General features: G+C 39.3%; 1 protein-coding gene across 2 annotated transcripts in view; it reads right to left on the bottom strand.

The window, feature by feature from the left end:
- Window positions 1-12,781, bottom strand: part of plppr1 (phospholipid phosphatase related 1) — a 60,557-nt gene that overhangs the window by 14,482 nt on the left and 33,294 nt on the right. For both annotated transcript variants that reach the window (XM_037753359.1, XM_037753360.1), the window contains exons 3-4: window positions 10,058-10,246; window positions 1,600-1,732 (exon numbers count right to left, since the gene is read on the bottom strand). In XM_037753359.1, coding sequence (XP_037609287.1) covers window positions 1,600-1,732; window positions 10,058-10,246 — 322 coding nt within the window. The remainder of the gene's footprint in view (window positions 1-1,599; window positions 1,733-10,057; window positions 10,247-12,781) is intronic.

Below are 12,781 nucleotides of genomic sequence, written 5' to 3' on the forward strand. Positions count from 1 at the left end.
AGCTTACTGGTTAAAGCTTACTGAAAGACTGTGAAAGCCACAGAAATCAATCCTACTGTTGCAGATGCATTGTTTACTGATCCATTAACCTCATGAAACTGGGCTTATATAGTTTTGTACTAAATGAAATAGCAGAAGACTGACTGAATCCAAGACTGAGCTGAAGACAATCAAAAGCAGCACCTTGCAGCGCGACTGCAATATGAATGATGATGTGAACTGAAGTGCATACAGATATGCATTTGAATAATGATGTGATCAGTTAACTTCAAACTAAACTGCACAGTCAGTGAGTGTGAATCTTCAGCCGGTTAGACTATTATCAGGTCATTAAATGTGCATTATCAGTGGTTAAAAGCCTTATAGTTGTTGGTCAGAAGGGACTTGCTACACCCACTAGTAGGTTTCATCATCGATTCACATGGGCGATGGCCAAATGAAGGAAAAACAGAAGACGACAGTCTTTTTATCTAAACTTAACCAAGTGGTTTTGTTGCCTAAACCTAAGGAAGTAGATTTGTTTGTGTTCAAAGCGTAGGGTTTCATTTAGTTTTACAATGTGTTAGAACGTGTTGCTTTTAAGTTTCACTTTCACTTTAAATCGTAGTAGGCCCCTACTTACCCACATCTATGAGGCTTATAGAGCTTGATAACGCACATTTAATGAGCTGATAACAGTTGAATCGGGTGCAATCTTCGTACTGAACTCGGTGAAATTATCCAAATCAGCAAAAGGATCCTCCAGACTCCTGTTTAAACCAATTTTACCAGCATATACAAACTTCATTCAGTTATTGTTATTTTTTACCCTGTATGATGAGTGTATCCCATGAGATACATATTGTAAAATGTAAACAAAAGTGCTACAATGAAATTGAAAATAAAAGTCCTGATTTTGCACCCATGTGTACATGTGAAAGGACCTGCACACATACACCGATCAGCCATAACATTAAGACCACTGACAGGTGAAGTGAATAACATTGATTATCTTGTTACAATGGCACCTGGCAGTGGGTAGGATATATCAGACAGCAAGTGAACATTTTGTCCTTGAAGTTGATGTGTTGGAAGCAGAAAAAATGGGCAAGCGTAAGGATGTGAGCGACTTTGACAAGGGCCAAATTGTGATGGCTAGACGACTGGGTCAGAGCATCTCCAAAAGTGCAGCTCTTGTGGGATGTTCCCGGTCTGCAGTGGTCAGGACCTATCAAAAGTGGTCCAAGGAAAGAAAAACCGGTGAACCGGCAACAGGGTCAGACCCGAGGCTCATTGATGCACGTGGGGAGCGAAGGATGGCCCTAGTTGTCCGATCCAATAGAAGAGTTACTGTAGCTCAAATTGCTGAAAAAGTTAATGCTGGCTCAGACAGAAAGGTGTCAGAACACACAGTGCATCGCAGTTTGTTGCGTATGGGGCTGCGTAGCCGCTGACCGGTCAGGGTGCCCATGCTGTCCTCATGTTATGGCAAATCGGTGTATTTTTAATGTGTGTGTGAGCGTGATGTAGTGTGTTTCTGAGTTGTCAGCTACTGCTTGGTACCATCCACATGAAGGAGCTTAGGGGAGTTTGGACTATTTGGCGTGAAAACTGTCTTACCTATGAAGCGTATGATGCGTCGGATAAGGGGGTTGAGGTAACAACAGTCTCCTGTCACGATGGTTTTCTCCTGGGCTAGGAGAGCTTCCCTCGTCGATTTCATCACGTACATGGACACCTCTCCGATGAAAATCTACACACAAATACACAGAAAGTGCCAGAAACAGGAAGAGATTCAGAAAGAACGAAACAAAGACAAGGAAGAAAAGAAAAAATTAAGTTAGGCATCCCATTAAAGGGCAAAGGGGGACATTTCGCCCCTGTCTAGCCTGTGTACATAAACCACTGTGTCTTAATGCAGCCTTTCTTCAAGTCCATTATTGTGTGGACATTACATCAGGTCTAATGGAAAAACTGCTGCTGGACACACAAAATGAAACTCATTGCCGGCTGTCTTGGGTGATGCAGGCTGCTCCAAAAATAATGTGTGTGTTTATGAGCGGGAGTGTGTGCATACAGTAAGTGCGTATGTGTGTGCACACATGTGGTTTTGGTCTTCGGTTTGTGTGTGTGTGTCGTGTTTGCGTTGATAAAAGAGTTTGTTTTGAGCCCCAGGACAGGTAACAAAAACTCCTGTTTTCCTCCATCCCTCGTGAATGCTTCAACGTGTTCCTGTGAATGCACCTCCAATCTATATCTTTCTTTTGTTGCTACGAGCGGCGAGTGGCTGATTTTGTGATGTTGGGAAATTCGAAAAAACAAAGAAGAAAAGACGGACTGACAGCAGTCACATAAAAAAAATTAAAAATCGTCAGCATGAAGAAGGCTGAATTAATATTTTCAAAAACGTCTTTTTTCCACTGACATAAAGCATGTAAATACCAAATAAAACTCTCAGAAATGCATCATGACAGAAGAAACCGTCTTCTGATGTACATTGACCCAGAAAACATCTGTCTTCAAGGGCAACATAACCCAAAAAAAATGCCTTTATCTTCAAACAGACTGTGACTGTAAAAGGCAGGCAACTTGTATCATGTAGTTTTGTTACAGCTGAGCAGTGGTTGTGACAAATGCATTTTTGCAGAGGCCAAAAAAAACAGTGTAACAGTTAACTAATATAATTCCCCTACAGGCTATAAATCTGGGGTTGTTTTAAAGACGAAATTCATGATCCAAATCTTAAACTCTTAAGGCATCGTGTATATTGCATAATCAAAACAGCTAGTTATGTTGTTTGACTTTTGTTTGAAGCGTGCATAAGCAAACAGACCTACAGTATGCTATGCTATAATCTGAACTATAGGTCAGTTTTGCCATGAAGGGAGCTAAGACGTACCTTTATCTGTCAGACAGCTATTTGCAAACTTTAAAAAAAAACTTTATCAAAATCAGTTCATTTCCATTCAGGTCCTTGAAATGCTGAGAACAAGTGATTTCCGGAAACCTTTCCTAAATGACGACTTTAACATTTCCAAGCAACTAGTAATTGCCTTGAAGTATTTGTCTCACTAGAGTCTGCCTCAGCGCTGAAAAGGTTAGTTACCACTGACTGATCGTCTTATTTCAACTCATGTAATCCCCGCTCTCCTTTATACAAATGCTGTGAAAACTGAACTGACTGAAAACAAGTATCTCCAAATGTAATGTCAGAAAACTGAGGAACAACTTCAACTGAAACTGTGTGGTGTCTGAGCAAAAAATGAAAAGGTTGAAAAGAATCTAATTCTTTGAAGTAATTTACATGAAATGAAAAGAACAGACTTCTGGTTCATCTGCTATCTACATTAATAACACGGACTCATCCAAGAGTGTACCAAATTTATGGGAGCTCAGGTCCGCAATACCCTTGAAAGTCCATACAATTCAGTACCTGTGACATTACAGTGACTGTCCACAGTATTTAGGAGTACCTTTTTTGTATGTATGTGTTTCACCCTGTTCACATTTTTATTTGCTCACTTATTAAATGTGACAACTGTCCTCTGTGGAAAACCATAAATGATTCATGGCGCAGTTTGTTCCATCATACCGACTGCCAAAAGTAGAGATTTATTGAACAATAATCAAGCATGTAGCCTGAGGCAGCAGAAAACTTGTCTTGATTGTTATACTTTACAATCTGTTAATTATGTGTGATAATCCTTTCAGATTTTAGGAAAAACAAATCAATTTGACTAGGGTTTATTTGGAAATATGTAATACAATATAAATATAGTTGGTGGCTAAAACATCCCTCAAAAGTACCAAAACAGTTGGTCAAATAATATCTCCTTAATGATGCACTAATCAATATTTGTATATAACTAATGGATCAAATATAATGTGAAAGGTGTAGTGATGAATCCAACAGAGAATTGTAAAACAATTATGCAGTCACTCTTGCTCTAAGGAGTGTTTAGGGTCTTTCAGCGCATTGTTTTGTCTGGCCCGCAACGTAAAGGGCCAGTGTGTAGCATTTAGGGAGATTTATTATCAGAAATGGAATATAACATTTGGAACTATGTTTTCATTAGTGTATAATCGCCTAATACTAGGAATCGTTGTGTTTTCATTAGCTTAGAATGAGCTACATAGGGAGCGGGTCCTCTTCACGGAGTCCACCATGTTGCTCCGTCATGTTTCTACAGTAGCATAGAATGGACAAACCAAACACTGGCCTTTAGTGTTTATACGTTACCTGAGGGCCACCGTAGTTCCGTAGAGTCAAAGTTGCCACGGTTTTGGAAAGGGAGGAGTGAGCGGGGGGTTACTCGGTTGCAATCTGCAACCACACCAGTAGATGCCGCCAAATCCTACACACTGTCCCTTTATCTGTTTGGTTCACTCTCACTGCTCTCCGGGCAGCTATTTTCAGCAAAAAAGCTCTGACACTGTACGTTTCCAACCTCCCACAAAACTGCTGACAGACAAAGTTAGCGATTAGCCGGTGAACATAGTGGAACATTTAGCAGCTAAAGAGCCAGATATTTCCCTCAGGCATCATTGGAGATCAAAACGAAGCTAAAATGAGAGTGAATATTGAACTTACACTCACTGGGTGGCCAGAAACACGACTCCAAATGAATGCTAATGTTGCTCCATGTCTGCTTGGTAGTGTAAATAGGACACTCTTTGCTCACATTCACATTCACTTTATAAGGTGATAATATGTAAAGTCGGTGTGTTTACAGCTTGTTATGCTTCCCCGAAGTGGAGAAAAAAAAATCAATTAATGCTCCTTTAATGTCTTCTTAATGAGCCTATTATTTTCAGTATCACCACCAAGACACACATAAAAGTTAGTGGAATTAGCCATTAAGGCCTTAAATAGGTATGGAAAAAAATACATTGGAGTTGTTCAAATTCAACATCGTCCTTCTCTGATATCTCTACACCTTTAGAGAGAGTTTATCTTGAACAACTTCTACAGTCAGTCATGGTGGTTACGCTCGGTACCTTACATTAGTCAGCCACCTGTCTCCTTTGGATCCGCACTCGATAGAAAAGAACAACATCATGTTTTCATTATGTTGCGGGTGAATGATGGACTTTCTGATGCCTGTCCATGGATGAACGGGTTTATAGTCGGTTGCATCAAAACGACCCATCTAACCTCTACAGCCTCCCATTGGTCCGTCCATGTGGAACATTCTGAATAAATTACTTCCCCCCTTGCTAATTGGCCAACATCCCAGAGCCCTGTCATCATTAATTCTGATTGGCTGCTTCTCTGGTTTATGGCGCATGTGGCGACGGAGCGATATACAGTGTGACGCCCAACTTTAGCACCTGACACAGCACTCTCAAAGGGCACAATTAAAAAGTTTGGGATGGCATACAGATGGATAAAGAGACTAAGACCACATACTATAAGCCAATGAGAGAGAGAGAGGAAAGAGATGGAAATATGGGAAATGACCAGCAGTGTTAAACAAAAGTTGAACAGCTGAGACAGCATTGAGGAGCTGTGTGTGTGATCAGGGCCGAGCAGGATAAAGGAAGAAAAGATTCATCTTATTAAGATTTATTTGTGTTTTACGTAAAACTAAACACAAAAAAAAATTAAATTGTGTAACGATTAGAGACAAAAGACCATTGCAACGTTTTACCAAGACGTACGACACTGAAGTTGGTTATACTTTCGAGTCAGTCTAAAATTATATTTTCTTTTTTTTTTGTTCTTTTCTTTTCTTTCTTTGTGAAGTAATCAGTGCAGAAGAGTCTGTCAGAACTGCACACAGATGCACTCTAACCAAATCAGCTGTGAATAATACTGTCTGTCACATTTCCTAGCCAATCAGAGCACTCTTCTGGATTTCAAACCAATTTATTATACTCTAGTGCGTGCGTGCGTGTGTGTATATATTCTTGTATATCTATCTTTGTGGGGACCAATGTTTTAGACCATCAAAGTGAGAACATTTTGGGTGGTCCTCACTTCTTCAAAGGCCTGTTTGAGGGTTCAAACTTGGTATTAAAATTAGGTTTCGTTTAGGGTTAGGGTAAGGGTTGGGGTTAGGCAATTGTGATGGTTAAGGGCTAGTGTGTGTGTGTGTGTGTGTGTGTGTGTGTGTGTGTGTGCGTGAGTGTGTGTGTGTGTGTAACACTGTGGACTGCTGATGCATCTGCACACCAATTAGCTACAGGGAGGAAATGCAATAGAGGATGTGTTTTACTTCTTCCATAAAAAGTGACAGTAATTCAAGTTCTACTTCAGACTAACATACCGGTAACCAAACTCAATATTTAGAGCCTGAGAGCAAAGAACAAAGTGTCCCAGATAATAAACACAAAAGCTGGGAGACACAAAGAGGCAGCAGAACAGTAATATCTCATTACAAATAAATGGGTGGCGTGTGTCCAAGAACCAGACATCTTTTACGATCACATCCCAGATGAAGTGACTCTTGAAATCGTAATAGAAAAGAAAGTCTGTTTGGAACCTGGGGTATAAAAATGGGACACATACAGTACAGTGCACTTCTAAAAGCCTTTTCATGGCACTCTACAGTTCTTAACTAAATCTTAGATTTGCAGTGGAGCATTCAACAGAACATAACTTGCGGTGCTCGACCAAGAAAGGGACTTATATGAAGTAAAATTCACACATCAAATTCCATAATGACATCAAGATATTGAGACATACTTCAATGGTGTAGCAGGTAATGAATAAGTCTACCATAACTACATACACTGCTTACACATATGTACACATAAAGTATAGGTACAGTACATCAAATTACAGTTAATGCATAGGAAAGGTATAGTATTTATAATGCTACAGAATAATGTGAGCGATGCAAGTGGCTGTAATGGCACGGTTGACAACTTTGACCTGTTTATCTCTAAAGTTTGTTAATTTTTTTATCATTCTTAACTGTTTTAGAGTTTGTCAGGAAGTCATATCATTGTGAAATTGTATTAATTTGTGAATCAAATGCTGCAATGCGATTTAAAAATAGATTTAACATACAGTACTGAATTGTAACAACACACAGCATGCACAATGAGGAAATATTAGGATAGGATGGCTCATTGGAAAAGGCACATTTAGCTAATTAGTTACATTTGGCTCACACAGATGACAAAAAAGTTGTTGCTGTTTTAGTGAAAATGCCTAATGGACTCACCACACACTCTTTGGCTACAGTTTGTTGGCAATTATATACTGTAGCAGTATATAGTTGGTTTCATTACACAGGTAAATGGGGGGTAAAATAACTACAGCCAACATTTAAAGGCTCAAAATGCAAATTATCATACAATTGCTGCACACTTACACATCTGACAATGAGAAGGATCATGGTGCAATCTAATAATTTAGGTTAACAGTATTTCTGGTTGAACCCATTAGTCAACATCAAATCCCTTTATTGTATGCTCAGCTTACAACTTAAAGTATTTACAGGATTTCCTTTTTAACAACTGACTCCCCAGGTGACGAGTATTAAAGTCAAAGCCAAAGCTGGAATTGATTATTTTAAACACATCAATCTGAACAATCTGAACTGATGTGATGCATGACTGCAGCCCTTAACATGTATGCCCTTCATGAAATACACTGAGGCCTATGGCTGAGCATAAAGCAGCAGCTATACTTCAAACAGCCTGAATCAGACTTCTGTTTCTGTATTCTGGGGATTGACTCGTCTTTTCCTTCGCATATGGTCCCATTCAAACGTGAGAAAACAAATTATAATATTAAACAGACATGCAAACAGTCTTCGGGAGGTGTTCGGAATATCTTTGACACAGGTTTATATTAATGAACTGACCCAGGGGGCCCAGAGACATATGGCGCCTTGATGGGTTGGTGTGCTGGGTTAGATTCAACAAGCATGGAGCTACACTGACACCTGGTGGCTGCATGTTGCTACAGCATTTGAATCAGCACTGCACATGTAATACTTGCCCTACATTCTTCCACAACTGTCACTGAGCTTTTCAAATTAACAGCTTGGACATGTCTAATATATTTGTTGGTCATTAAGTGTTCAGAAAAGGGAATATTCACACAAGATATTTTTGAAATGTCCTCGTAGGTAACACAGAGTGTAATCAATAACACTAATGAGGGCTGCACTCCGCTGTGTTGGCTCAGTGACATTGGCTGACTGAGACATAGAGCCATCGTTAACGGTTTTAATTACACTTGTAGTGTCTCCTGCTATGACAAGTATAAATACCTGCAGTGAAAAAGGTCCACTGATGCTATTAGCTACACCTGTAGCTCTTCTGCAATGACATATCAAAATGAATGTATGTCCCAAATCCATACTGCTGCACACATAATTCTATACAGTATGTGCTTCATACTGATTGTCATAGTGTGACTGTTTTAGCAGTAAATATACAAAACAACAAGAAGTGACACAAGAGGGTGGAGCAACCGAACGCTGAATAAGACAGACCAAAATGTTGATATTAACTTTCATGAACTGAGAACACACCGTGAAAGGGTTTAATTTCTAAGACGAAAACGCGGACAACTCCCAGACCGAACAACGCCATGGTAGCGACCTGTCAATCACAAGGTAGCCACGCCCTAAAGCATAGCCTGCTTTATGGTCTATTGGACTCTAAATGGGACCATCATTTACAAAATGAACATCATGCTGTATTGAGGAAGACTTGAAACTAGCGATCGAGACCATAAACTCATGTTTACAATGTTTACTGAGGTAATAAATCAAGTGAGAAGTGGGGTCATGTTCTCATAGACTTCTATACAATCAGACTTATTTTTGCAACCAGAGGAGTCGCCCCCTGCTGGCTATTAGAAAGAATGCAAGTTTACGGCACTGGAGCATTGGCTTCACTTTTCAGACCCCAGAGCTGCCCACTGGTCACTGACAATTAAATCTCACAAAGAGGCTGCAACACGTCTTTCTTAAGTATTAATACCTTTTTTGGAGTTGTTTCACCATCACCTCCCACAATTAAATATATTTTTTTGCAGCTCCTCCATTTCCTTTAATATCCTTTGCATTGTGGGAGAATAGTGTCCATCAACAGCACAGTCGAAGATCAACCATAATTTAGTATTCTTTATGTTGTCCCTTTTTCCAATGTGAATACACCATATACTCAAAATGTGCTTAGAATTAGTGTGTTGTTCTATTAAACAACAGCTGTAAAAGGACAGAGTGACATCAGCTACATTATAATTATAGGCACTGAGTCAAAGGCGACTCTACTCCCTGTTGATGTTGAAGAAGTTTCACCGATGCACGGGCGTCCTTTTCATTCAGCAGAACTAAAGGAATAGTGAATGAATGGTTCCTTCTAGCACTGGGAGCTATACCGTGGCCTGGATGACTCAGAATCTCCATGGACGTGCTGTTTAAGAAATCACACCGTAGTGCAGGAAAATGTTTGTTCGTCATATGCAGCTCACATACACTTCTCCTTGAAGACTTTCACTTGTGCATTCAGCGTGATGTTTTCGTGGTGCGAAACAAGCAAATAACCTGTTTTAGAGATTGTGTAGAGACGGTGTAGTAAGTTCAAAACAGAGAGCCAAAAGTTCAGCCTGTGAAATCGGTACAAAACTTAAAAAGATGTGAAAACGGTCTTCAGTCAGACATTGTGCTTTGCACATTTTCTCCCATATTTTGAGAAAGCGGAATTTACCAAGGATATAGGGACAACTGCAGGTTACAAAGATGCATGACTGAATTTCTATTCTGCATTGATGGCTTTTTTAAATCAAATATAACATATTTAATTCAACCCTGAAGTGACTTTATGTGCACTTACAAACACTTTCACAACAGTAGGTCATGTTAGGCTAAGTTAGCAGCATATTCTAACTGTAAATAAAGTCTGGCAACATTATGATACTTAGTGGAGTAGTGGTTATGTCGTAATTACATTTTTGGTGGTTGTAGTTTATTGAAAAAAAACATCAATAAGAAGGTTTCAAATGTGAAAAGCTGTAAGCAGAGAAAAAATGATTGCTCTTTCAGAGAGATAGAGCGTGAAGAAACACATTCATGCCACATCTGAAACACAGATAAAATAGGTTTTTACTCACTATAGTGGTGGGAGCAGCAGCCACCACGCAGTACAGGATGAGAGGGGGGATGAAGCTGGACTCCTCCGTGCCCGGGTAGGGCTTCATCAGCTCGGCGTCGTTGCAGAAGAAGCCCTGCACGTGCACGCTGAACAGGTCCGTGCACTCCATGTAGTAGGCCAACAACACCGTGCCGGACATGATGACGAGCTGGAAGAAGAACATGTTGGAGAGGGATAGAGCGAGAGAGTAGAGGAAGTTGAAGAAGAGGAGAAGAAAAAGAAGAACGAGAAGGGGGAAAGGTGGACTTGTTAGTTGTATATCCAGCGCACTGAAGGCTTCCTCCTATACTCAATTCAGTTTTCAGTGGTTAAAAATTTCCCTAAATGATTTGTTTTGCGGCTGATCCCGCTCCTCTCTCAGCTGTGACGTTTCTAACAGGTTTTAATACATAACAACTGCATAAATCCTAAAAATAAAACATCTCTTTTCCTCTCTCTCTCTCTCTCTCTTTCTCTTTCTCTTTCTCATGCTAACTCCTCGTGTACAAGCCCCCCCACCAGCAGCACCACCATCACTTACCACCTCCACTCCTCCCTCACCCCCTCATCCTTTTATCCCTCCAACATCATCTTTTGTCTCTGGCCTCTTTTCGCTCTCTTTCCAGAATCGGCTGCAGGCATTTCTTTTTTTTTTTATATATATATATATATGGTTTCCTTAGTCACCGCTAACGAACCAACACTGTAATATGAAATGTGAGACATTGCACAGCAAGGCATTTAATGTGGTTTCTGAAAATCAGCTGCATTTGTGTCATCCAGCCACTTATGTGTTGATACTGGCGCCAACCTGCTGGCACTATGATCTGGTATTTATATCAAAGGAAGGTGATGAGGTGTTTGTCTACATTTTAAATTTAGAGACGCTGCCAGATAGAAGAAAGGTCCCGTAACGTCACCGGAGGTGGGAGGAGTAGGATATCTTAGTCAGGCAAAAGTACTGCCAGTAAATAGAGACATTTAGTTGGGAGGGTATATAAGGTTGTTAAAAGTATTATTTTAGCTTTTATTATTTTTTGTGATATAATTTCTGTAACCCTTTTTTGTTATTTTTTTTTTTAACCTGGTTTTGTTTAAGATTTGTTGTGTGTCCTTTTATCCCATTTTTATTATTATTTTTTTTAATTTATTATCCTTCCTGTCTACCTTGTCGTATGTCACTATGGTGGCTCACATCTTGAAAAATAAAATTAAAACAAAATTTAAAAATTTAAATGTAGACATTAATCACATAAAGGTAACATTAGGTGCTACTCAGCTGTTATGATGACGGTGAAAATGTGAAACGTGATAAAAGAACAGAATAGTAAGATGCTTCATTGATAGATTCCCATTGGAATCAATAAAGTATCAGGTTATAACAAATAGATAAGACACAGATTTGTTTGCTGAAAAACTGCTAAATGTTTTTTAACATCATATACAAGTGATAGTAGTGTTATGAATGGTTCCATGTTCTTTAAACATGGTTAAGCCAGCCATTTGTAATACACCTCCCCAACACCAGGTGTCACTATGCTACCGCAGAAGGATGAGTAACGCTTCAAAAGGAGGACAAACACAAATGTGTCGTGTACAAATCAAAAACTACATTCCATAACCTGCTGGGACAATGTTAAATATTAAACATATTCAGCAAACTAGAACTGTTACACATTTTATTGATCTTATCTTACAAGGAGCCAAGACATCACAGACAGCACAACTGGATATTTGGCTAGATCATTTACCAGTGTAATTATCAATAACAAAGAAAAACAGCAACTAATTATGGGTCCCATAATGGAATAGAGCTTTCGGATCCCAATTTTACCCCAGCTATTTTAAGATGACTTGTTGTTTCTGTGGATCCATAAACTGTTTGCCTTCACTTAGGGCTTCAAACTAACAATCCTTTTCATTGACGATTAATCTGTCATTTACTTTCTGGATTAATCAATGTTTGGTTTACAAAATGTTAGAAAATGGTGAAAAAATGTTGTTTCCCAAAGCCCAAGAAGACCTCCTCTAATGTCTTAAATCAGAGAATTTAGGCTTTTTTTTTCTTAAAAAATTACTCAAACCGCTTAATCGATTATCAAAATAGTTGTTGATTAATTTAATAGTTGACAACTAATCGATTAATCGATTGTTGTGGTGACTCAGTTGCAAAATGAAATGTTACCCAGAGTTTCTGTCAGTTTGGGGATATTAGTGTACATGCATGTCACAGTTATGTCGTGGCAACTTAACATCACTTTAGAGTGATGAGAGAGGCAACAAAATGGACAAACACAATATTTGTCTATCAATTCTTCTTCTCTTCCCTTCTATCAAGTGAGCACCCTACAATGAGCTACATACAGCCTTATAAAGTGGTACAAACAAACGATAAAAAACATCTCCGTGCCATAAAACACAGTCCTGTACCAGGTAACCCCCATATAAGCAGGGAATAGTAGCATCTTCCACAGCAGACGTTTGACTTGATGACTCAGGGTCAATTTCTGCTTTCCCCATGTTGTTAGTTTATAGAGTACCTTCACACAGACCCATGCCCTGTCACACACAGACACCCAACTTCATTCACTATCTGCAGTGTTACAACTTAATTTCATTTTAAAGCTTACAACATTGGTTAGATTTCATAAAGATTACATTTCATAAATCTTTAACACCACAATTCCCATGACAGTTAAAACAC

This window comes from Sebastes umbrosus, chromosome 19, assembly GCF_015220745.1.
Source record: "Sebastes umbrosus isolate fSebUmb1 chromosome 19, fSebUmb1.pri, whole genome shotgun sequence".
Taxonomy (NCBI): Eukaryota; Metazoa; Chordata; class Actinopteri; order Perciformes; family Sebastidae; genus Sebastes; species Sebastes umbrosus.